The sequence below is a fragment of the Metopolophium dirhodum genome, chromosome 8, assembly GCF_019925205.1.
Source record: "Metopolophium dirhodum isolate CAU chromosome 8, ASM1992520v1, whole genome shotgun sequence".
NCBI classification, from domain to species: Eukaryota; Metazoa; Arthropoda; class Insecta; order Hemiptera; family Aphididae; genus Metopolophium; species Metopolophium dirhodum.
In genome coordinates, this window is record NC_083567.1 from 18040937 (window position 1) to 18068668 (window position 27732).

Below are 27732 nucleotides of genomic sequence, written 5' to 3' on the forward strand. Positions count from 1 at the left end.
TATTAAAAGAGAAAAATGATGGTAAGTAGTGCTTGTCGAATCACCCTGTAAATAAACTACATAATATATATATATATTTAATGGCACGATCGTAGGTATTCATCGTATACAGCATTGAGTTTTATTAAGATTCCTGTGGCATCAGACCATTGAATGTATGCCTCACATAACCTTTAATATACACTTGGTTCAAGTATGTGTGTGTGAGAGTGTTTTGAGTGTTTGTATTCGATCGACCCGAATGACTGTTGCAATTTTTCATCTGGGGCGTTACAATATATATATATACTTAATACTTAAATCCGTCGTTTGGAATGGGGCTATCTCGTTTTCACGTCTGATTCGACGTTCCGAGTAAACGTATATTACATAATAGAGCTAGAGATATCGATACTGGCGTGTAATATTAGCGTAGCGCTTTCTGGTGTCGGTTTGTTTTGTATCGGACATGAGACATCGTGTTATTCCAGCACAATATATAAGTTGCACTCCAAATTTATTGAACGTTCTATGCGCCGGGCGCACACCTAATAACTTTTGCATGAACTCACGTTTATCGTTGTATATGTTAGGTTAGGTATAAATTACTAGGTAGTATAATATTATTATTTCAACATATGTACATACCTATACCTTTTTTCATAAAAAATATAATTTTGTTAGGTAGGTAAATGTTTAATGTAATAACAGTTCATTAATACTGTCAGCTATATTTTTCTTTTATTATATTATGTTATATAATATTTTTTAAATATATGTCATTATTTTTCAAAAACTAAATATGAATAGTGTAGGTGGGTTTATAATATTTTTCTGTGTAATATCGACGATCGATGAAATTTATATTTCACGTCATTGGATATAGTATATCATATTATTCATTCCAAATCTTTTTAACTGCTTATCTTTTGAAAATTAATATTTAACATATTATATTGAATATACTACGTTTATTTAATTAATCGTTTTAGTTATTACCTATTCATATTTCCCGTAAACAAATTATTATAAACTGTTGTTATTTTACCGACCACTGTTTGTCTAACTTCCTTTGGCTATCTCGCCTACTGCCTACATGCTTAAACATTATTGTCGTGGTATTTGCTGAATTAACTGCCTACCACAACCACCACAAACTACTTTATACTTGTCCATAGTCAAGTTTTATTATTTTTGGTATTCAAAATAATTTATATCAATTTATAAGAATTAATTTAAATCTGAAATATGAACGCACTGTATAGGTATATAGGTAGTTGAAGATAGCGCTCCAAAAGTTGCATGCAGATTTGTAATCTGAACGTCCGCTGAAAATAAGATATATATTTGATATCTTCTCATTCAAAATGTGATCGATTTTTAATTTTTAAAAAACTAAACGTTGTTTTTAAGCATAAAGACGTATTAAATTCGTTTTCCTTAAATATTTTTAATGTAAAATTTTGGTGTAAATGTTTGAAATTAGAATTTATAAACTAAATTTAACAGAAGGTAATGCAAACAGGTTTTTTGAAAGCGATTTTATCGATTTAAATATATTTATGCGTATGGTTTATATATGAGCGACTCGAGATTAAAAATATCCATTAAATATAATAGAATTAAGTGGGTGTAAAAACAAGCACCTACGTAATAACTATATATCTAAATATTGTAAAAGATCTTATGCTTACATTATGTCATAAATAAATTATACTTTTAATGATTAAAAAAAAATATAGGTATCGGTATTAATATTACGGATATGACGTGTCAACAACCCTTATCAAGCTGATGGAAATATATTTTTGATTATTTATTATTATGGGTAAAAATAGTATCCGAGTTGTACGCTTATACTATATACTTATATCTTTATTATTTATTAAATTATATATTCATATTATGCACTTATGAGCTCAATATGAGTTGTATTAAAATATTAAAAGTTCATCATTGAATGAATTGAGTTACATTTTAGTTCTGTATCGTTTAATGTCGTTTACGGTTGTTTATTATAAATCACTTATAATAAGTTTCGCTAGTGGAAAACTGTTTTGCGCACAAAGTCGATGATATATATTATTGTGCTCCAATGGGTATAGAGAAGTTGGTTCAGGTAGTTCTTATTAACTGCTATTACATGATTGCATCGCCAATGTATTCTCATCACATCAATATTGTAAAGACGATGAGTTCAGTAGAGTAATATAGGAAGTACCCATCTATAGTTATGTTTTTTTTTCAGGGTTTCCGTTATATTATATACTACTGCGTATTCCACTCGTATTATTTTTCTTATTCCTTATTCTTATAGATAAATAGCTTCCATACAAACGAAATATCGTTTGAAATAAATAATAATTTATGCTCATTACTTAGGTAGCTCACTATTATAAATTGTGTTTACAGATTAAATTAACCACTGTAAATCATATTTATAATGTAATAAAAAACTATTTGTTACATAAATATGCAAATGGTGGGTATGTACTATACAATGTATTAAAACATATTAGTTGTATTAAATTATTATTATTTGAAATACGAGGAAGTAATTATTACACAACAATATTTTATGCTCATAACCTATGCTTATTGGCAGTCATTAAAATTCTACGCGTATCGAAAATATTTACGGTGTTCGCCATATGAACACTGCAGTTCATATATAATATTTTTATAAAATTACAACTTATGCAATATTATAACATAGGTACTTATTGGTACTACTGTTTAAATACTTTTCAAACTAGAAATAATTAGTGAATATGCCATTAAATACCATTTTGAAAAAGTACGTGTTAAGTATATAAATTATATTTTGTGGATCTATTGTGCTTCGTGTTATAAATCAAACGCGTGTCTCAGCGATTGTTTTAAAGGACTTTACACCACAATTTATTGTTTCTGTATATCCCACTTGCTAGTGTAATATATACGTTTTGTATTTTCAAAACTATAAGTTTTTGGTTATAAACGTTAGGACGTATAAAGTAAAAAACATTAAGAAAAAATTTGATTTATGTAGGTACCTAATATTCTACCTTATATATATCATAATAATATGTTTGTATAATAGATATTATTATATACCTACGTTATATTTATTAGAAATGTAATCGTAAGTTTATAAGTTCGATTGAATAATAATAGCTTTTGTCAGTTTAAGGATATAAATGTAATTAATGTACCTATATTAAACGTAGAATATTTTGAATATTTCAAACAGAAAAAATATTTTTTGTGTGAAATTATATATTTGATGTGTGCCGCTTTTTGATGGTTAGTTATTTTACTTATAACTTTTTGTACCTAAATATTTACATTGAAAAATTGAATTAATTTTATATCCAAAATTGTTTTGGTTTGTCTGTTTCACTTAAAAATATCTTATAACGGAAATATTGTCGTATATATTTAAGAACTTACACATTAAACTATGATCTTCGTATAGGTACTATTTTGTTACTGGTATATACTTTTAAAATGTTCAAATCAATAATTATTAAGGTCGTTGCGTAGAAAAAACATATAAAAACTAAACTTATATTTTATTCATTATTTATAAAGTATATATTATTAAACTGTATGTAATATGTATTTAACAGTATACTTGTCATGAATATAAATATTAAAAAAATAACTCTTATTGGTTCCCTTTTAAAATTTAAATATAACATTTTTTTTCAGTATCTAATTATTGTTATAAGTTTCTTCTTTATTAGTATCTATCTGTTCTTTTATTATAATTAAAATCACAAATAGGTACCTACCGTATTCAGTTATTTTATAGATGCACAATATCTTAATGTACCCCCTATACTTATAAAAAATACTATTGCTAAATTTGGTTGTCCGGCCCAGTGTCTACTTTCTATAACATTCTTCCAATGTACATAGTACATATATTATATAAATTATATAAATATATTTAAAAAAATAATGTTATGTTATAGATATAAACTTTGTATAAAAATGTAAAAAACGGCCTTAGCTGCTGAAGTTTTAGATCAATTTATATATAAAAAAAAAACTATTATAAAATAGTATTAGATAGGACAAGTATTAAAAAAGTGTTATATTGTTCTTCTTATTATTGTTAGTCGTCCATTCAATAATAATTATTTAATATCTATTTTGTCCCGATGACATTATTGTTCACCTGTGCTGGCAAAGTCATTAATAAAAATAAATAAACCACGTCTCGTAGAAATAAATTCGAATTTCCCGTGACCCGCGTCACCTCAGAACCACCTAGATTTTATAAATGCATGAGGAGGATGTATACGATATAACTATCTGCGAAGAAAACGACGTAATTGATGATTTCCCTTGTGTGTTCACAGCCAAAACACTCCACCAAGCTCTTGAACGTTTTGCGACAGATGCCGCAAAGGAATGGTCCGGATGTCTTCTTCAGTTTTCCCGGAAAAAAGGGATCGGTAAGCGACAACTAACCACGCCGCGTTTATAATATGTTCGACGTCGTCTCGATTATTTTTTTAACTCATTCGTTTTTATTTCGCAGGCCATTGTTCTGCCACCGTTAGCGAAATGGCCATACGAAAACGGTTTTACGTTCTGTACGTGGTTTCGACTGGATCCCATAAATTCGGTGAACATTGAACGCGAAAAGCCGTATCTATACTGGTAATATGATTGCAAACTATGCGGTTTGCTACCTATATAACCTACCTGTTTTCAAAACGAATCTTCGTCGTTGTTTTTTATTTAATTATTTTTTTTTCCCAATATGAAAGTCTTATCATACAGTTCTCGCTACTTTTTCAGTTTCAAAACGAGTAAAGGCGTCGGGTATTCAGCGCATTTCGTGGGAAACTGTTTGGTGTTGACTTCCATGAAGATAAAAGGCAAAGGTTTCCAACACTGCGTAAAATATGAATTTCAACCCCGGAAGGTAAAATTGTGCTCCTCTGTTGCGCCCGAACCATATACTCGTCGTCCTACGGGAACATTTATAATTGATATTATACATCCGTCTATGTGTGTTTATTTATATTGCAGTGGTACATGATAGCCATTGTGTACATTTACAACAGATGGACGAAAAGCGAAATCAAATGCGTGGTGAACGGTCAACTGGCATCGAGTACAGAAATGGCTTGGTTCGTGTCGGCCAATGAGGTACGTTTATCATTACACCTAGACGTGTAGGCAGTGGCGTACGCAGGGGTGGGGTTCTAGGGTTCTAACTTCTCCCCTGAAAATTCTTTTACAAAAAAAATCTTATTTACTACCATAGTCAGCGAAGATTAATTACTAGTATAATTTTTAACAGTAAAATGGTAATACATTAAAGAATCATAGTTTTAGTTTTTTTTTTTGACTGATTAAAGAACATTGCTAAACGTCTGTCACAATTGTCGTATCATCGATTATTACCCCGTTTATTACAGCCTGAAGATGCTCTATAGATGCCCAGGTTAAATACTCTAAACGTAGACTAAATTTGAGTCGAACTCTTTTATTTGTCTTGACCAAATATATATAAAAACTGTTCAGCAAAAAATTATGTAAACTGGGGTGAATCCCCGCCGCCCTCCCCAATGGTCTGTGATTAATCTTTGGTAAAACCCTAACCGAACTAAAATCCTGCATATGCTACTGCGTGTAGGTACCTACAATATGACGAGCATATCGTCCGTCTATTACACTATGGATTTAATAATATTTTATTTTACGACTTATGACCTAATAATTACTGTATTGTAACTATCGTGAAACAGCCGTTCGATAAATGTTACATTGGAGCGACGCCGGAACTGGACGAGGACCGTGTATTTTGCGGTCAAATGTCAGCCATCTATTTGTTTAGCGAAGCGTTGACAACTCACCAAATATGTGCCATACATAGATTAGGTCCAGGATATAAAGTTAGTACCTATCTACAAAAAGTTTACATTTTAAATGTTAATGAATAAAATAACAACATTTTCGGGAACTTACTTTTTGTTTCAAACCAAATTTACAACTTTCTAGAAATAGTTTATGTCAAAATTAATAAAACTTTTAACAACTATAAAACCTTTTTTAAACTGTTGATCAATATTGGGATCTGAAATGCGAGGAATGAGTTGATCTCATTCTAAGTTGTACCGAGATTTATTAATTAAGAATAGTAATAAAAAAAATTAATTCTTCTTAGCGTATTCATTTTAATTCAATGTAATATATTTTGTGTTCTTCTGTAAAATTTTCCCTAATACTCCTCTAATATCTATTTCATTTTTAATAAGGCTTGTATATTAATTCATATTTATGGTAGATATATCTACTGCTAATAATTAATAACTTTGGTTTGCTTTATTAACAACTAATGTTACTATTTTATTGAACTAAAACATTAATGATCAGCTCAGTAGTTATTTTAATTTAATCCTAACCTTTCAATTGTATTATTTTTGTTCAAATATTTGCTTAATGTTATTAATATTAACTTATTTATTTTTAGTGCCAATTTCGTTTTGATAATGAATGCCATTTAAGTCTACCAGAGAACCACAAAAGGGTGAGTGAATTTAAGAATTTGAGCCAAACCCAGAATTCAGATATTTCTCGCATGCCCCAACACGCTGTCGATAGTTCTGTAAGGATTTTGTTTTGTTTGTTTTTTTTATTATGCACTTTGTATTAATTAATTTTGTTTGTTTTTAGCTTCAGGTGATATATGGTTGTAAAATTGGGATTGAAGTTCCTGTAATATTTTTCTTGTAGGAATTTTCATTTGGTATTTTGTAAAACATTATTAATTATTTTTTCAAACGCAATTTGATATATCTATAATCATGCTCAAATTTTCTTTCTATTTGAAGGTTTATTTAATTAAATTTTTCCACATCATAAACAATTTATTTTATTTTATAATACAATACAACTTTTACAAATTATAATTTTAAATAATTCTAATTCTAAAACTTTGATTATCAAATGATTTGAAAGTATAAGTGGAATATTGTTATTATGCTTGATCATACTTTGGGATGACATTTGGCTGCTTTTTTCTTTTATATTAGGTATACTATATTATGTGTATCATTTTTTTTTTGTTTGGACCCATCTAATTTATTTATTGAAAAAAAAAACCAATATAGATAGTTGAACTCTGAACATTCTGCAAAAATTGATTTCTCATACTCCTCGTGAGACATCAAAGGAGAATTTATAATGTAAACTTTTATATTCATGAGTGTTCAGTAAATTTGATAATCTAATATTATAGACCACGAAAGTCTCCAAAAATTGAATCAATTTTACTAAGATTTTCCAAGGTACAAAGAAAATAAATAAATATAATATATATCCTGTATTTGCTTATTGATTATGAACAAACATAATATAATCATAGTTTATAATACAATAGAATAAAAAAAAAATTGAGACTAAACCACGAGCCAAATAAAATAATTTTTAATCAACTCCATGGTATTCTTTTTTGTGAGTGAGTTATTATATCATTCTTCGTCCCATTAAACAAAAACAATAAATTACTTCATACCAGTCCTTCCATAACTAAATCTGTCAATAATTGTTTTTATTATATTGAAATTCAGGTACATTTTGTATATCATATATTTAAAAAAATGTAGAGTTGGTTTATATCACATTTGTTGACTGCATAGACTAAACATATTATGTATTTAAGGTGTCTACATAATATGTAAGCTTATAAAGTTTTATTAAAAACATGTATGCATAATGCGTATTCATTTGAGTATTGTTGCCATTGTTTTTTTTTTTATTTTAATGGGACTTTTACGTGCTTGTTTTTGTATTTTTTCATAAATAGTTTTACTATGCAACTACAGTAAATTTATATATTATACAATGTATAAAATGAGGAATTTATTTGATTAGATTTTGACTTAATTTGTGTATTTTTTTTTGTATTTTTACCTACCCACATTCATTTATTTAAACCTTAAAGTTGATAGGAAAATATAGTGCTGTTTTGAAAATTGAATAATGTAGATACATTACCCTTTTTATTGGTAGCATTAAGCCATTTTATTTTATAATCATTCATTGTTGGTATCCTTGCATTTATTAATATGAGTAGATAAAATGAACAAAATATTTATTCAGATCAGTTTTATTTTTATTTATACATTAAAGTTGAGTGGTTGAGATAAGTCAAAGGTGAGTATGGGACTTCAGTTAAGACTGATCAACATCAAATAAATGTATTGTACTTGTAGATGGTTCATATACATTTATTTCTTGATTAAATTGTACAGAGACATCACACGTATATTATATATATTTTTAATTTACATGTCATGTTAAAATTCAATTTCATTTTAGGTTTTATATGATGGTAAATTGTCAAATGCAATAGTATTCATGTATAATCCTGTAGCGACCGATGGCCAACTGTGTTTGCAATCAACCCCAAAAGGAAATGCATCATATTTTGTGCACACACCACATGCACTCATGTTGCAGGTACTACATTTTATAATAAATACTGTTATATGTGTTATAATATAAATAGTCAAATAATTATTTTTAAATCATCTTCAGTAACGAAACAATACTTATTTTTAAAAAAAATTATTAATATTTTTTTTATCAGGATGTGAAAGCTGTCATTACCCATTCCATACACAGTACCCTAAACTCTGTTGGTGGTATACAGGTGCTGTTTCCGTTATTTGCTCAACTTGATTTATCCGCAGAACCTATGGATAAAAAAGATGCTTCTATATGGTATGCATGTACATTCAACTTTTTTAGTCTAAATGTTTGGTATAATATACAATTTCACTTTTAAAAGTGAACACTGTACATTTATTATTAAATTAGCTTTGTGAAGAAAATTACAAATTAAAAAGTAATCATCATTATTTTTTTTTGTCGTTTCAATTATAAATTGGTTTTAACTTTATAACATTCAACTTAAATATAATTTTGAATAATTTGTAACTCTAATTTAAAATTGTGTTGGGTTTTAATTAGTTTCTGATTCAGTTTTAAGCCAAAATATACTTTGGTAAAATCCTAAAAAAATAAAGTATTATAAATAAGTTGTTACACAATACAATTAAATTATACCAGAGATTTAACTTAAATTAATTTCAACTTAAATTTTTTTTTTCAGCTGGAAATTATTAGGTTTCATTTGTGATATGGTTGAAACTTCACAAACTGTACAACAGCACATGATTCAAAACCGTGGATTTCTAGTCATTAGTTATATGTTACAAAGGTCATCTAGGGATCATCTGACGCTAGAAGTATTGGGTTCATTCTTACGGCTCACAAAACACCTAGTCACCTGTCTTACACCCAACAATGAGTTACTACTAAAACAGGTAAATTATAATGACAAACATTTGATGAGACCGTGTTTATGTGAGAATTTTTATTTGATTTTGATCAGCTCCTCGATCATATACTTTTCAATCCCGGTCTGTGGATATACACACCAACTCATGTACAAACTAGGCTTTACACGTATCTGGCAACAGAATTCCTCTCTGACACTCAAATTTATTCAAACGTACGGCGAGTATCTACTGTACTGCAAACTGTTCATACACTTAAATATTACTACTGGGTAGTGAATCCAAGGAATAAGAGCGGTATAATACCAAAAGGACTTGGTAAATATACAAATATCCCTAATATTTTAAAATTTTCCGTTGTTTAATAAATTTTTTTTTTTATTCTAGACGGCCCTCGGCCCGCTCAAAAAGACATATTGATTATTAGAGGTTACATTTTATTGTTTCTTAAGCAACTAATGATGTTAGGCGTAGGTTTAAAAGAAGACGAGCTTCAGAGTATTATTAATTACTTGACGACTGGTGAGAATAAATTGTTAACTAATATATAACTCACATTATAATTCATTTTGTTTTTTACATGTGCTTATAGTTTGTGAGGATGAAAATCTACACGATGTTCTTCAAACTCTCATGTCCCTTATGTCTGAACAGCCAGCATCTATGATACCGGCTTTTGACGTAAAACATGGTGTACGATGTGTATTTAAACTAGTGGCATCAGAAAGCCAATTAATTCGACTTCAAGCTCTAAAGCTCTTAGGATTCTTCTTGAGCCGCAGTACGCATAAGTAAGTTAATGAAAGTAAACATTTTGTGTTAAGTTAAAAGTAATATAATTCATATTAATAGTCAAATATCTCTATTTTTGTACATACTAGTATACTACTAATTGTTTTTAGTGTATACAGATAGAAAATAATCTCTTTCTGAATAACAAAAAAAAAAAACAATATTTCAGTTGCATAAATATAAAATTTCTTTGGCTAAAACATTAAATTTATATTTTATAAATATAATCAATATTATTTATTATCCGTTTAAAGTGCACATATTTTTTAGGAAAAAAATGTAAGCTGAAACTTGATAAATGTCTAACCCAACCTATACATTGAAAAATAGAAAAATGTACTTATATATAGATATACCTTTTTTGTAAGTAATTCAAAATATTTTGGTAAAAAGCCAACTAATATGAAAATCCATGGCGAGATTACAATAAGAATATGATATAGCCATTTTTTTAAAAAACATCTAAATTTATATATTATAAAGATTTTAAACACATTGTAGGCAAATTAAAAATATAAATTAAATGTTAATAATAGTGTTATTTTTTTATACAAATTCTATGAAAAAGTAAATGAACTCAGCCGAGTCTTATATATCTAAAGGTAAAAATATATTATAAATAGTAATAGTTATTATTGTTTTGTTATTTTAGAAGAAAATATGATGTGATGAGTCCTTATAATTTATATACTTTGCTGTCGGAACGTTTAATGTTAAACGAAGAAACTATTACACTACCCACTTATAATGTTCTTTATGAGGTTAGTAAGAAACATATTATATTTGTTTTACTAAAAAGATTATAATGTGTCAAAACATCTATTGTTACCTATTTAAATTGTAATTTAATGTATATGATATAATACTACATATTTATAAAACTATTATACAATTGATTGTAAAACATAAACATGTATACTTACTTGACTAATTTGATTCCAACCAACTCAAGTTTAGAATAAATGTTCATAAGTTATGATAATGAAGTCTCCTTAAGAAGAAAATATGTAGAGTGACATAAATTGGGTTTTTTTTTACCTACCCAATTGCCATAGTGGTAAAGTTTTTATTGCTCAGAATAAATTTCTTTGCTATATTCCCTAGTGAATCATATTTGTCATCTCTTTTTATAAGTTTTATATGATTTTGAAAATTATATAATAAAAATATAATAAAAACACTGCTCTGCTCAACTGTTCAAGTGTTATACCCTAGGGGATATTTCAATGGATCAATATATTGGACCACTTTTTTTTTCCTACTGATTTTATAATACGTAAAATTGATTTAATTATTGCAATAAAAATATACAAAGGCTGACTAGAAATTTGAAACCTTAATATAGTTTAACTAAGAAAACTTCAATCCAATATTGTTAAAGGTAAAACTAAATTTTCCGTAATAATTTTGGATACCAAATTTTTATACCATTGAAGTATCAAATGTAACCATACAAAAGTCACCCCATTTTTAATGTAAACATATCATAGACATTTATAGGTCTAAGAAACACATATTTTAAATAAATACATACTTTTAATGTTAATTAATCTCTTAGAATTAAAACATTTAAATATTTTATCAAATATATACATTTTTTTTTACTGCACAGATGAAGTTGTAATTTATCTTGTGTAAACATTTGGTGTCTTATGTAGGAGGTATGTCTGAAACCTGGTTTATTTCTCTCATAAGTCGTGATGTCATTTTTTTGGTGAACAAAATGTAGTGCATGTCATTATCTTAACATTTTTCTTGTAAAATCACTCAATATTGATGTATTTGTTAAAATATTTAATTGGGTTTTATAAATTGTATCAATAAAACTAAAATAAATATTATGTAGTACAAATCCATCTCCGTGTGTTACTGTATTTAATTAAAATACAATGTAGTTAACATCTTCTAAAAATTGATCAGTTACATAATTTAGAGCAATGATTATATTATTTTAGCTTTAAACATAATATTAATGTTTTTAATTAATAAATACAAATAGTTTCAATAATAAAACGGTTGAGTCACTATAGTTCTATTATCATATAATAATGTATTAGTACTATTATAGTGAAACTATACTTTTGTTATATTATATTTATTTTGTTTTGTTTAGATATTAACCGAACGGATTAGTCAACAAATACTTTATACTAGGCATCCAGAACCTGATAGTAATTGCAGATTAGAAAATCCTAGTAAGTTGTTTTTTTTTCAAATATCTGGGTTATTTTATAATAATTTTTAGATTCTGAGAGGAGCTAGGAATGTAATGGTTTTACAATGATGTTTATTTCTTTTTTATTCTGTAAATCAAATATAGCATCTTTTCTGAAAGGTAATGTTTTTGAGCTGGTACTTTAGAGAGGTCATTTTTCGAAACGCTACTCGAAATAAAAGCGGTTAAAGGAGAAAAAACGTAAAATTTCACGATTTTATAATATTAAATAATTACGGACAACGTTTTCTACCAGAAATATTGCTTCAAATGAAAAATGACAAGAGATATTTTTTGTTGTATTTTAGATTTTGTTCCTACGGTTTAAAGTTCGGACAATTTTAGCAATTTTTCAGCTATTTATAGACATTTTAATTTTGGGAGTTTTTTTGGTGTAATTCGGTTATAAACTTGAAATTTGGGTTGTTTACTTATATTAGCCTTACCTATATAGACATGGTAAAATTTTCAAAACATTTGAGCGACTTATGAGCTTTTTCTTTTCTTTTATATTATTTTTCATTTTATTGATATTTCCAAATTATAAATTATAATTATAATTATATAAATTACCTATTTATATATATCGTTCTTAAGCTGTTCTTAAAACGCTTTGTTTAACACCATAGAAACGAATAAAATTAAATAAAAAAGATTCCCTCGTCCGCTCAGAATTGTTTTTTATCGAATGCAATCATTGCATTCAAATCGAATACAGTAAAATTACACTATCCTGTCCGAGGCCCGAAGGGACGATGGACAAACATCCACCACCGAAATGTGCTGACCTACTTTTTTTATTTTTATTTTCTAGTAAAATAAAATATTTTAATGTGTTTAATATTTTATTTATTCTAGTGATTCTTAAAGTAGTAGCTACTCTAATTCGTCAAGCCAAACCATCCGAGCAGTTATTAGAAGTAAAGAAACTGTTTTTATCTGACATGACAATACTTTGTAGTAATAATCGTGAGAATAGAAGAACAGTATTGCAAATGTCTGTTTGGCAAGTGAGTTACTGAATTCATGGATATTTTAATTGAATGTCGTTAAATCAATTTCTTATTTATACAAGGAATGGCTGATAGCAATGGCGTATATTCATCCAAGAACGTGTGAAGAGCAAAAAGTGTCTGATATGGTATATAACTTATTCACTATGTTACTTCATCATGCTATCAAACATGAGTATGGTGGTTGGCGAGTGTGGGTTGACACTTTAGCCATTGTACATTCAAAGGTAATTTTTATAATTAATGGTTTTTTTATAATTTTAGCAAAACCCTCAATTAAAATGTAACATTATAATTACAGGTATCCTTTGAAGAGTTTAAACTTCAGTTTGCTTTAATGTATGAACACTATGAGCGCCAACGTAGTGACAACATAACAGACCCACGTCTACGTCAGCAACGTCCAATCAGTACCATATCTGGTTGGGAAAACCAACCTCCAGCACCACCCATAAATCATTCTCCATCTGAAACTCCAGTATGTTTAATTATTAATTCAGTAGTAATATACTAATATATTATGATAATACAATTAAAATATAATTAAAATAACTATAATTTTTCCTTTTTGTTATTTCAGGAATCTACTATTAGTACACCTGTAGAAGACGTTCCAGCGCTCAAAGAATGTAAAGAAAAAGACGAACAAGAGTTACTAACAAATTCTGAAACTACATTAAGAGAGAGTGAAATTGAAAATCAAGAACCATTGATTTTAAGTGAAACTACAAAACTAGAAACTTTTACAGATAGTAAAAAAGAGAATAACACCTTAAAAACCCAAACTCAGAGTAATGAATTAAGCTCCACAATAGAAATTGTAAAATCAAATGAAGAAATATCAAAAGAAATTGATAATAAACTTGAAGATGTTTTTAAAGAAAATGAAAATGAAAATTTAGAATCACCTAATGAAACAACAATTGATGAATTAGTCCCAACTGTAATAGAAAACAAACAAGATGTACTAGATTTAAACGAGAAAAATGAAAACGATATTATTGAACAAGTTAATGATGTGATTCCATTAAAAGTGGTTGAAGATGTAAAAACACATTTGAATATCTCAGAAGAAATTAAAATGTTGAATACTGCTGTCAAAAATAGTATTCAGCTAGACAATTCAACAACTGAAAAATATTTGCAAGTTAATGGTGACATTTTACCTGTTGATCATGAAAGTACTGAACGTAATTTTGATGTAATAATTGAAAACCATATAGTATCTAATGGTGAAGACATAGTATCTAAAGATATTGAAATACATAATAGTATTAACATTTTGCTAAGTGAAGATCTTAAAGATAATAGTATTACCGAAAAAGAAAATATTAAAATTGCGGTAATGATTGATTCAGGATCTAATGAAAGTGTGAAAGAAAAAATAAATGGCAATGATCTAAATCAAGACAGTATTAGTAACAGTAGTGATAGTGAAACAATCATGAATTCAGAATGTTTACAGCATGAAATTAATGAAAATGGCGTAGAAAATAATATTGAGCAAAATATTGTTGCTCAACCAATATCTGTGATAACAGTTCAAACATTTGACACTGTCGATAGTGATTGTTCAGAGGCATATTTAACACCAAATGAACTTAATGATACACCGAAAAAAAAATTAGAAAAAATCAATTTGAATGCAAATGATCTTACCAGCATTGTTAATGATGATGTTATGTCTCAATTGAATCCGTCCATAGAGTGCAATAATGAAGTGGAAATTCCGTCCAATAACACATCAGAAGCAATCATAGAACAACAAATAAAAGAGGAGGATAATGAACATTTAGCAGAATATGATACTAAAGTTGAAGAAAATGTTAATAAAGTAGCAGACAATTTTAATAATGTAGCAGAAAATGATAACAAAGTAGAAGAAAAAGTTAATAATATAGAAGAAAATATTGATAAAATAGAAGACAATGTTGATAATACAAATGAAAACATCCATAACGTAAATAACAATGTGGATAAAGTAATAGAACATGTCAAAATTGTAAAAGAAAATGAAGTTGACATAGAAAATGACAAAATTATTGAAAATTGTAATAAAACAGAAAATGAGTGTAAAGAAGATGTGAACAACGTAGCAGGTATAATTTATGATAATATTGACATATTTTTCAAAAATGGTATTTACTATTTAGTATTTAAAAACTAGTATTGATAACCATGTTATCTAAGGGCATCCATAGCAGTGTCGGTCTGGCACACCTGGCTATTTGGTGTTCACCCAGGGATGTAGTTTTTCTACATGGGATCCCAACACAAAAAAAGCGATCATTCTGAATACCTTAATGTCTAACCGAGATCTTATTATTATGCTTGTGATTATTATTGTATTAGGTATACCTTGTATACTGTTATAATTATTTATATCGATTTCAAAAAACATTTGTTACATCAATCTGATGATCATTAGCTGAAAATTAGTTACGGTTATGTTTAAGAACTTTATGTGACACAATGGAACACATTTTAATTTGCAATTTTACCTAACTTACAATTATTTTTATAATTTTAATTAATTATGTGTAGAATATTGCCATGTGGCTTGTAAGTACTTGTTCGTTTTATAATTTCCAAGCCGCATAGACATAAGTCTATATAATAAGACAAAATCGTCAATACCTCAAACTTTTTTCACTGGTTCCAAGAATTTCCTATAGTTGTATTGTATTTGGATAACTTGAATTCTTGTATAAGTCAAAATTTCTGGTCGGTCCTTTCAACTTCGAGTTAACCATGTTCGACTGTATTATAGTCTTATATAATTAATGATGATAATTTTTTAATTTATAGGTAATTTTTATTGATTTTATTTTTGTTTTACAAGTCATTTTAACATTTTCAAGACTATCAATTTAGGCTCAAGTACAGATAGATAATACATTTACGATTAGTAGCTCACTATTAGAGTTCTAATACAAGATATTAGAAACTAACATAATAGGCAAGAAGACTATACTCCAGAATACAGATTAGAATAATGTCTTTTTAGGTCATTCATTAGTTATTAGTACATAAAAATTCTTATATTTGTATGTTTATATTTTAGAAAAAGAAGAAACTAAATCTATACCAATGACTGACAGTGTTACAGACAATATTAAGGAAAACAAGAGTCTAGAAACACCTGGTAATAATTTAAAATAATTATAATAACTAGGTCTCAAATTTAAATGTTATAATGTCCATATAAACCTCTTTAATATTTCTTGAGTGAACAAAAATATGAAATTTATGAAATTAATGTGATTATAATGTAACACAAACTGACCAATTAGTTGTTGCTGGTTTGAGTCCCAAGCTATGGACCACTCCCTGGGAATTCCCATAAAATTATTCATTTTACATTCAAATCTGGGTTTTAAGAATAACATAAATATAATTTTAAAATACTTAAGCACCTATATTACATTATTTTAATTTTAGAACCTACTTCAGTAAATGGAATTGAAGACAAAAAAAGTAAAAAGACTGAGAAAAAACCAATTGCTCCAAATATAGATACGAGACCCATGTTTAATCCAGGTCCATCCAGACCTCCCTTTAGAATTCCAGAATTCAAATGGTCTTACATTCATCAAAGATTACTATCAGATGTACTCTATTCACTTGAATCCAACATTCAAGTCTGGAGAGGGTAACAAATTGGTATATTGAAATACAGCTTGAACAAGTAATTGATTTATTGTGTTTATAGCCACTCGACCAAATCTGTTTTGGACTTCGTTAATGGAGCCGAGAATGCAATTTTTGTGGTCAATACTGTACATTTGATCTCACAGTTGTCAGATAACTTGATCATAGCTTGTGGTGGGCTATTACCATTGCTTGCATCTGCCACTTCACCTAATGTAAGAAAAACATTTAACCTGAGATGGAATTTTGTTAATTTTATTGCAATTTCAGAGTGAGTTGGATATTATGGAACCTACCCAAGGAATGACAGTCGAAGTGGCTGCGTCCCTACTACAAAGATTAGTCAACATGGCTGACGTGTTGGTATTTGCTAGTTCTCTCAATTTTTCTGAATTAGAAACAGAAAAGAACATGTCAAGTGGTGGAATACTACGACAATGTCTACGATTAGTATGCACAAATGCCGTGCGTAACTGTTTAGAATGCAAAGAACGTAGTCGTTTGTTGGTCTTACCTTCGCAACCAAATAACCCTAAACAGTTACATTTGCAATCGCTTATACGAGCTGGTCAATCATCACCTAAGGTAATTATTAATATGGTAAAATTACTGGAATTTGAATATGTTATTGTTTCAGAGTTTAATTGATGGTTCCACAAATCCCATACGTGATCCAGAAAAACTATTACAAGAAATGGATATTAATCGTTTGCGTGCAGTTATTTACAGAGATGTGGTAAAAGTTTCTATTATGTCTTATTATAATATAGTCAATTAAACATTTTTTGTTTTATTTTTGATATTAGGAGGAAACCAAGCAAGCACAATTTTTATCATTGGCTATTGTTTATTTTGTGTCTGTGCTGATGGTATCCAAGTATAGAGACATATTGGAACCACCGACAGCAATGTTACAAATACACGGGAATGCTCAAACAAACAATAACCAAACCCGATCAGAAACTCCGCCAAGTAATATATTTTACCAATAATTAATCATAATATTAATTTTACTTCGTAACCTTTCACACACCATTAAGACTAGTTTAGTGGCACTTAAATGTTGTGTCCCATTGATTTGAACTGGAATTTTAATTGAATTCTTATTGTGCCCAGATTGTCATGGTACAAGACCGTTGTTTCCTCAATGGTCCCATCATGTCTATCCTCAATTCCTACCTCCGTCTCACTCGATAGATCCACAAATGCCCCATAACTTCGGCCACCGCAACATTATGTCACATTACGCTGCGCCCTCGTTAGGACAACAAGGTCAGATTATGTTCTACCAAATGTTTTTTTTTTTATCCTTGTCCAATTTTTGATTTGGCCTTAGATAGCACTGTGTTATGCTTGTAAATAAAAAAAATAAATAAATAGAAAGCTCCACGCTCAATTTTTTATTTATTTTTAGTGTAGCTAGTATTTATCTTCATTCATTAATTTGGCTCACTGCCCCACAGTTAAATTTTTATTGGTGCCTAAAATATTGTTATTTATAGATAATATTTCCAAAGTGTATGGACTTGTAAATATTTATTTATGTCAATTACAGAATTTGAAAAGACTGATTTAACCTTTATAGTATATAAATTTAGTATGTGTTTGTTGTATAATCTATATGCATTATACTGTTAAAAATGTACTAAAAAAATAATGTCCTTATATTTTATTTTATACTAAACGTTGTTTAAACACGTTAAAGGAAATTTACAATTAGTTAGTATTTAAAAAAAGAAAAACTACATAATTACTGTTTTATTATACTTAAACACACCAAATATGTTAGTCATGTTAATGTTAAATTGTATAGCATTTCTCTTATAAAATGTCATATTATTTCATATTCATTGCAATGTTCAGTTTATTGACTTTATTTTTAATATAATAATAAGTTTAAATCAACTAATACTTTCAATTTTATTGATTATTCAATGCAATTCGTAATACAATATTTATGTTACATTTTTATTTAACTACTAGTTGTGTTTGACATGCATGGAATCAATTTACATTTTTACAGTAGGGTAGTATGCGTGTTTAATTTCCAAAATGTCCAATTAATTAAAAAATCAGTTCGTTTGGTTTGTTTAACTGGCATTAGAAATAGATGGCATGTCAATTACAATGTACATGAAAATTTACGTTATATTATGAAAATCATACAAATTTGTTTCAGCAGATGAGGAAGACTATAATATGATGATGACATCAATGGATAATTTGAATCATACATCACAAGTGCCAAGTATCCCGTGCAACAAGGTAAATTAGTTATTATTATTATTTTTCATTGTCATTCGCTGGTTAACAATGGAATGTATATGTTCTTAGTGCTAAGGACATACCCTCTTACAATTTTACATATTTTGAAGTACCTTTAACCAATTTTATCTTAAAAATGTTATTCATTTTTTACAAATTTGGCAATACTAATTATTATTAATTTTGTTTAGTTTAGGTAACTTACTAACTCTCAATGCTTATACACTTCTTGTCGATAAAGTGTTCTTTGAATCATAACGTTTCAATAAAATTCAATGTTATAATTATTATTATTTTAAATAATTTTAAAAAAAGCACATAATATTTACCTAGCAACTGTGTATTGTGTTAGTACTTATTGGTTAAAAATTTTAATATTTATCAATTGCGTCTTAATTGTTGTCAAGAATGTGGAATATTGTTCTATTGTGTTGTTTTATGTTAATTTGTGTAGCAACTACTCAGAGTTCCACCAGTAACATCGTTCAACAATTATAACTTACGCTATCGCCGCAATGTCTTAAATAACAAAACTATATTGGCTCCAAAAAAGGTACTGGCTTAGAGCGCCAACCCATAACACACTGTTTTTTGTAACACAACAATTAGGTATTAATATGCACAAAAGCAACGATTGACAAATTATATATTATACATATTATTATATAGGTACTCGACACTGTTGATTAACGTGTTGTTTATATTTTAGTTTGTTTAGCGCACCTATGCTTATGTTTATTTTATTTAACTGGTCATCCAGGTTTTCGAAACAATAAAATTTTACTATTGTAATATTTAAAAAATATATATAAATTATAAACTAATAATACCTAATAATCATACTTTTTATCAATGCTTGTTTAGAGTACATGCTCTGAAGAATTAGCATCAACAAGCTCAGCTGCATGCAGTGATGCTGAAAGCAATGATACTGATGTCAAAGCTAGTACCATAGCATCTGCTCATAATGAAGAAGCTTGGACCGATGTAAATCTTAATGAGGACTCTCAGTCTAACAACGAAGATGACGGAAGAATACATAGAGGTTAGATAGTATAATATTAATACACAATATACAAACTCATTATAATATTAATTACCTAATAGCGAGAGCAACCACACTAATTCTAAATAAGATTTTCAAAAATTACGATTAATGAATAATTTTATATCTACTCATTGCTCTGTACAATTGTCTTTTTATTCATTTTTAATGTAAGCAACGCTGATTAATATGAAAGAAAAAACTGGTATTTGCAAAGTTTTATATAATTTTAATTTAACTAGCAGAACAAACTAAATTTCCAATATTGTTTTGCAATATTAAACACTGTAATTTTAAAATTTATTATTTTTTCATCTAACATTTGAAAATTTGCTCATTAAAAAAATTAATTTCTGTGCTTATTGGCAGATATACGTGGAGACAAACCGCTCAGTGAAATATCTGTGGTCAATGTCCCAACATCGACTACGCAAAACGTGAACATGCAAAATCCTGGGCATAACGTTGAAGATTTCGGTTTAAAAAATGTAAATTTGCCCCATCAGACGCATTTGCCCAACCGAGAGGCGTCTCTTACACACAAGTTGGAAGCAGCACTGGGTTCCGTGTGCCCCCTTTTACGTGAAATAATGGTTGACTTTGCTCCGTTTTTGTCTAAGACCCTTGTTGGTTCTCATGGTCAAGAATTGCTAATGGAAGGCAAAGGTAATTGTATTGAATTCGGTTTGCTGCTATTTACATAGAAAATTAGTACAATAAATATATTGATAAAGTATGTTATTGCTGTCATATAAACCAAACCAAGTCAATCTCCTTCAAGAAATAATAAATATATTATGTATATCTAAATAAATTAATGATAAAGGTATATTATTGTACATAATATATAGGTACATAATAATATAATATATTCATAATTTATGTATAATTTATTAAAAACCTAAATAATATTTCATTAAATTCCATTACAATATTCACATTAATAACATTGTACCTGCACAAGTACCTACATTTACTTTATAAATAATATTATATTTCCCATTTCCTATAAATCAATAAGTACCTACCTACATAAATTGTGATTATGATCTCATGAGTTAATACAAAAATGTATTCATTGCTATAAATTAGAATGTATATAATATAATAGGTATGCTATGGTTCAATTTTAATAAATAAATCATTAACTGAAAGAATTAACTCAATAATAGTTTGTGTTTCGAAAAGAAAAAAGTCAATAAATACGATTTAATGAATAATATATTTTTAATTTTAGGATTGACGACATTTAAAAACAGTCAGTCGGTCGTCGAACTAGTAATGTTGCTGTGTTCTCAGGAATGGCAAAATTCGTTACAAAAACACGCTGGTCTTGCTTTTATCGAACTCATTAACGAAGGACGGTAAGTGAATTATAACTTATAAGGGTTGATTAATTTTTTGAGTCTCGATGACTTCATGTAACTTATATTATTATTATTAGATTATTGTCACATGCCATGAAAGATCATATCGTCCGCGTAGCCAATGAAGCCGAGTTCATATTGAACAGGATGAGAGCTGATGACGTATTGAAACACGCCGATTTTGAAGTTTGTACCTATAATATTTATTTTATTTTTATTTATTTATTTATGTTGTATATCAACGGGTATATATCCTTTTACAAATTATATAAAGGAAACATATTAGATAAAAACTAAAAACTAAATAAGTGTAGTAAAACCTAACAATAACAGATAAAAATAATATAAAATTAGCTCTGAATTAAAAGTAATAAAAATATAAAATTATAATAACATTATAAACATTTTTTCTTTTTTTTTTCATATTAATCAATCAATATTTTTTAATAATATCATAGATTTAGATTTAAAACAATTGCGTGAGAGAAAAAATATACCTACTATTGTTATTTAATATTTTAATAATCAATTATTTTTGTCACGCCTGCACCGAAAGTTTGGTTTTCGATAGCGGTTGAAGTGTTGGAAAGCGTCCTTTTTATTCCATGCAGCGGGTGGAATCCCTATTAGTGCCGAGCGGTAAAGTGGAAAACTCCAACAGTGCGGGTTGGTAAAATGGAAATCCCCAAAAGTGCTAGGCGCACATATCACGCGCGTATCCCCTGCACAATCAGATACTGAAATCTATACCACGGTCCTTACACAACATACACTTTTGGTTAGGTACATCTTATATTCACATGATAACCTCCATGCGTGACGTTTAAAATAAATAAAACCAAATCGTTTCTTTCATGAAATATTGTTGTCGTAGAATTATGGTCTGGTTGTTGCATAGATCCCTGCATTACCTTTGCCGTTATTGATGAATGCAGAGGCGTGACAAAAAATAGTATGTGTGACTCGTGCAGGAAGGCTGCGGCTCGTGCCGCACACGTCGCCCGCGACTGAAATAGCTCACTTCCCGCCCTTGTCACACAATTTACTATTATATTTTATTTTATATTTTAGGCCCACTGTGCTCTGACAACGCTGGAACGCCGCGAAGAAGAGAAAATGTGCGATCACCTGATAACGGCAGCGAGACGTCGCGACAGCGTGGTCGCAAGTCGCATTCTGGACAAAATCTGTAACATATTGTCCAATAAACACGGTGCTTGGGGCTATCTACACGAGAACATTCCCATAAGGTCAGTACCTTACAGCGGTAGTTTCCCGCGCATAGTATTCGACGTTAAATTATTGTTTTTCACACTGGACACCATCGTCACTGTTCGTTTAGAATGTCTCAGTTTTGGAAATTGGACGTGTGGGAGGACGACGCGAGGCGGCGCAAACGGTTTGTGCCCAATCCGCGGGGAACGACCCATCCGGAAGCAACTTTAAAGGCTGCATTAGAACACGGTGCACCGCAAGACGCTATACTACAGGTATTTGGACCTAATATTATCATCTGGATTTCGTTTCGGTTCGATTAACACCCACGCGTGTTCGTTGTTATTTCAGGCCAGAGAAGAAGTTTTTCACGCTCAACTGGTGGCTATGAGCACCCAAAGCGGTCCGGGCAGTCAGTCATCCGACCTACTCGATGATTCGGAATTAATGACTGATGACAGAGAACTAGACGCTGACCTCGTTGGTAAGTGAACATCGCTTAGCATATTTACCGCGAAATTCGACTATATAATAATATTATGCTCAAACCTATAGAATATATACACATATAATCTATAAGGTATGACTTGTGTTATGTTACTGCCATCTACCCCCTCCCCCCTCTCATTGATGGATATATATATTTTTATTACGCGGCAAATCTATTTAAGAATATAATACGCAGTGTTTTAGGATACCTACACGTATTTGGAATATTATTATTTTTTTTTCATATCAGTTTATAGAGAGTGTTATTGATTGTTTCGTGTAGGGCCAGTAAACATCAGCACAAGAGCGTCGTTAATATCGGCTGGAGTTGTTGCACCTGGTATCGTGTCCATAACATCTGCAGAATTGTACTTTGAGGTCGACGAAGATGATCCTGAATTCAAAAAACTCGATCCCGAGGTAAGATCTTGATTCTATAAACGTATTGGCTTATTCATGATGGATAGATTTGTATATTTGTTTGCATTCAAACAATTATTCGCATATGGACAATTGTACAACGAAATCAATGACTATATATACAACGTATTTAGTAGGTCTTTAAACATTTACGGTTAAATGCTTATTATTGTGGCATTGTCCCTTCAAAATTATGCATCTTAACCAAACTATATGTTAAACACTGAACAGCTAGAACGTTCCGTTTGACCCAGGTCTGGTACTAAGATTTAGAATTTACCTATTAGAGTATTAGATTTATATATTATCTTATGTAGATATTGGACTAATCAGTGTTATAAAATAATATTGAAAATTGTATTTTTTACGTATTTACAAATTAAACTTTAGTGGATTATTAAACATGGTCATGGTAGACAATTGAAACAATATGAAGGCAAATTTACATGATATCGATTATTTTGTCCTTATTACGATTACGAATTTGCGAATATGTATATTTTTTCATTTTATAAGTACCTACTGATATGTTTATAGGTATACCTACTGGTTACTTAGTAAACATTCAAAAGAATGTAAATTACATTCAATAGAAATCAAGTCTTATCGGCCTTGGTTTTGGACAAATAAATGCTTTAACTACACCAATTTTTGATGTAAATTGATCTTTGCAAAACTATAATAAATCAATGTCATGCACGTTGAAGAATTTTTTCTTGGTGATCATTGTTGTATGGATTGTATTGGACGTCCCATCGTTCATTATGTTTGTCAATATATTATATTATACAGGGGACTTAATCACGAATGAATTCTTATATTGAAAATGTTTTATAACACGCACCAGCTGTTCACGATTTCTTTCTGCACAATTAAACTTTCAGTGGTATTTTGATGAATTTTTAAAAATGCATTGATAATATTTAACGACTCAACGTGTTTAGCTGTTCATTAAATGAATCTTGATATAATTGAATTTGAATCTAGATGATCGCATAAATCGTTTTAAAATGTCGAATCGATATACTCCGGTATAATATATTTTAAGTAAATGTACACTTTTTGTTTGTCTCGTATAGGTTAAGTAGGACAAGTTTTAAATATCTACTTATCTACAATATTTATTTATTAGTGCAGAAAGTGGCGCAAATTATTATATTTTTGTAGGGAGCAAACCTAGACTTTTACCTACCTGTAGTCGGCACCCCCAATAGCATCATTAATCTTTATGAGTTAATCATACAATATTGCATTTACAATATAATTATACAACCTTTATCAGTTGCTAGGACCCATCATGAACACACAAACCTATCATAAAATTATTATTATTTAAATGGGTTTTCTGGGGAAGGGGGAGAAGCAAGTGCCCCCCCCCCGCATCTGGTGATTTGCGCCACTCAGTGCATTGTGCTAGTGTATATATTATTATACACTCATATTTCATAAATTCATGGTTATGGATTTTAGAAACGGACTACTTATGGTATTCCTACGTTCGACTATATAAAGAATATTGATATTACTTGCATGTGATTCTTATCTATGTACCTACTAAAAATTTTAAACACTAAAAACTGTGTTCTGAAAGTAAAAATAAAAAAAAATACAATGTAACACAATTTGCTTACACAAATATTAAACGTATGCGCATGTATCCATATTATATATATATAAATATATTAGGTACCTACTACCTATATCTATTATACTTATATATTATATTAATAATACGCGTGGCATTTTAGAAATCCGAGTTCAGCTACTGTTAAACAATATTTTCCATGACGAAACCGATTGCTCCTGCGTGTATTTATCGGCAGGTATATACCTGGCTAGATATATGTGAACCACACGGTGGTGTCCATAAAAACAGCGAGTGATGCGCCAGCCGTATTTAAACCTAATGGTAAACATAAATAATTGACTGACGTAAAATATTGATAGGTTATTGCATATCCGATAGCCATAACTCATCGTCGTATATATAGTATAATAATACATATATTATATTATATACAATATACCGGCGGTTGATCGTCCGATCAGACCATGTATGCGCAGGAAATATGTTTACGCGGGTTCGATGATAAATAGTGAAATTATTGTAATTCACTATATTATATTATATATAGGTATATATATATATTTTATAAACGTCTATACCTTTAATAGTATATAATAGCGGGGCATCGAGAAGAGGCCTATACGTCGTCTCGTCGTTACTATCCATATTATTATGACTTGAGGCCACCGTCATGTGTCTGTCAAACACTACTGTTTGGACACACACACGCGCGTAGATTACCGTTGAAGAAATATAATATTATATATTTCGGTAGAATCAATTACGAGACGAGTGTCTCAGACGACCAATACAGACTGAATTATAATATGCGTGTCGCTCCTGTGGGGCAGCCGCGATTTTGCGTGTAAACGACGGACTTATATTATATTATACTGCAGGCCGCGTCGAAGTTATGATATAGTATACAAATACAGATGACCGACGAAGCCGAGTAGCAGCGAACGAGGGACGAAAAACATTAAGCAGATTACTTATAGCTAATTAGTTTTACGCCTAGTCTCGTTATTGTAGTCTGACGATTGGACGACAGCCGTGAACTAAAAAAATACCCATTTGTGTACGAAAATATCAGCAGTCGCCGTCGGCAAGCTCTTTTACGATTTATCTACGACTTGTGTACACTGGAAAACGGAATTGATATTAACAAGATATTATACCAACACGAAGAAAGGGGTCCTGCAGTTACGAAAACCAACATTGGTTATATTGCGTGTTTATTCAAAATCGAAAAAACTGTAATATCAGTTATTTGCATTTATAATCGTGGCTCATCGCACTTTTTCTGAGATCAATAGAGTTTTAGAGATTTTTTTAAAAAGTCGTTTCTATTAAAATGATGATTTTGCTACGAGTACCTGACACCTGTACCGTAATATCAGTACAAGTGTGCTTTCAAGTTGAAATGAGTCTGTACCGTGTTCGGCGGATTTATTAAATTCAAAAACGTCGATTTAATAATTACTGCACTAATCACGGATAATACATTTTACATGATTACCGCCGTGTCTATATAATTTACATTGCAAAAACTGAAATAAACGTTTTTATAAAACCGTATTTAACAAAAAATGTCTTCTTAACTCAATGATCCGCGATATTCTCACCTCCAAATTGTAAAACTAAATTTTTAGTGAGGTAATTATAATCGCGTGTTTACAGTGATAATATATTTAATATTTATTCAACGATGGAAATACGTATTATTTTTAATCGAACGTTCAACAAATAATTGCGGACAGTTTTTTAAAAACGATTCACACATATAGTACCAATTCATATAGCCAAATCACAATTGCTTATAATTCTTAAAGAGCACGGCGTGATGAATCATCGCTGTTTGCATGAATATATATAACTGAAATAAATTTTAAAAAACAAAATAGACGATTGATATGGGTAATATATGTAGATATGTACAATGGTTGTAAGTTGTAACGATGTATATTTAATTTCTCACTGCGGGGACGTCCAATGTATACACCTCTAACACAATATAATAATAATAAATTTAATAGTGCTAGAAATCCATTTTGTGTAATCGAATTCATTCGCTGTCAGCCTTAAGAGTAGACTAGATTCGCTGTTAGACTAGGTACGCTGCACTGTGCACATATACGCGTACCACGCTGTACCTATACTCAAATACAGGTCGCACCTGAAAATATATATTTTCGCTCGCCGGGTAAAATATTATGTTAAATTGCAGGCTATAATACGTTTTATGGGAAATTGCGTCACAGACAAATATAATAATAACGTTGTAGGTACATGGAACATGCTTGTATAATAATAAGCGTACGTGTATAAGGGGTAACGCCATGTTATTAATTAACGTGGTAATATTTACGATGAAATATTGTAGGTTGATATGCATATATAGGTATA

The 27732-nt window shown here is 29.5% G+C and overlaps 1 protein-coding gene across 6 annotated transcripts in view; it reads left to right on the forward strand.

The window, feature by feature from the left end:
* The window catches only part of LOC132950760 (neurobeachin), a 258518-nt gene that overhangs the window by 155058 nt on the left and 75728 nt on the right, over positions 1-27732 (forward strand). For 3 of the 6 annotated variants that reach the window (XM_061022312.1, XM_061022310.1, XM_061022315.1), the window contains 34 exons: positions 4329-4424; positions 4511-4632; positions 4774-4900; positions 5008-5127; positions 5730-5876; positions 6455-6589; positions 8305-8445; positions 8576-8709; positions 9101-9314; positions 9383-9605; positions 9675-9809; positions 9880-10078; positions 10732-10840; positions 12193-12274; positions 13153-13304; positions 13370-13534; positions 13609-13785; positions 13888-15406; positions 16372-16452; positions 16749-16959; positions 17020-17173; positions 17229-17543; positions 17596-17694; positions 17765-17930; positions 18075-18230; positions 19141-19223; positions 20088-20268; positions 20638-20934; positions 21506-21632; positions 21713-21821; positions 22707-22885; positions 22978-23125; positions 23202-23334; positions 23623-23759. In XM_061022312.1, coding sequence (XP_060878295.1) covers positions 4329-4424; positions 4511-4632; positions 4774-4900; positions 5008-5127; positions 5730-5876; positions 6455-6589; positions 8305-8445; positions 8576-8709; positions 9101-9314; positions 9383-9605; positions 9675-9809; positions 9880-10078; positions 10732-10840; positions 12193-12274; positions 13153-13304; positions 13370-13534; positions 13609-13785; positions 13888-15406; positions 16372-16452; positions 16749-16959; positions 17020-17173; positions 17229-17543; positions 17596-17694; positions 17765-17930; positions 18075-18230; positions 19141-19223; positions 20088-20268; positions 20638-20934; positions 21506-21632; positions 21713-21821; positions 22707-22885; positions 22978-23125; positions 23202-23334; positions 23623-23759 — 6573 coding nt within the window. The remainder of the gene's footprint in view (positions 1-4328; positions 4425-4510; positions 4633-4773; positions 4901-5007; positions 5128-5729; positions 5877-6454; positions 6590-8304; positions 8446-8575; positions 8710-9100; positions 9315-9382; positions 9606-9674; positions 9810-9879; positions 10079-10731; positions 10841-12192; positions 12275-13152; positions 13305-13369; positions 13535-13608; positions 13786-13887; positions 15407-16371; positions 16453-16748; positions 16960-17019; positions 17174-17228; positions 17544-17595; positions 17695-17764; positions 17931-18074; positions 18231-19140; positions 19224-20087; positions 20269-20637; positions 20935-21505; positions 21633-21712; positions 21822-22706; positions 22886-22977; positions 23126-23201; positions 23335-23622; positions 23760-27732) is intronic. The other 3 variants (XM_061022314.1, XM_061022311.1, XM_061022313.1) reach the window with 2 other exon arrangements.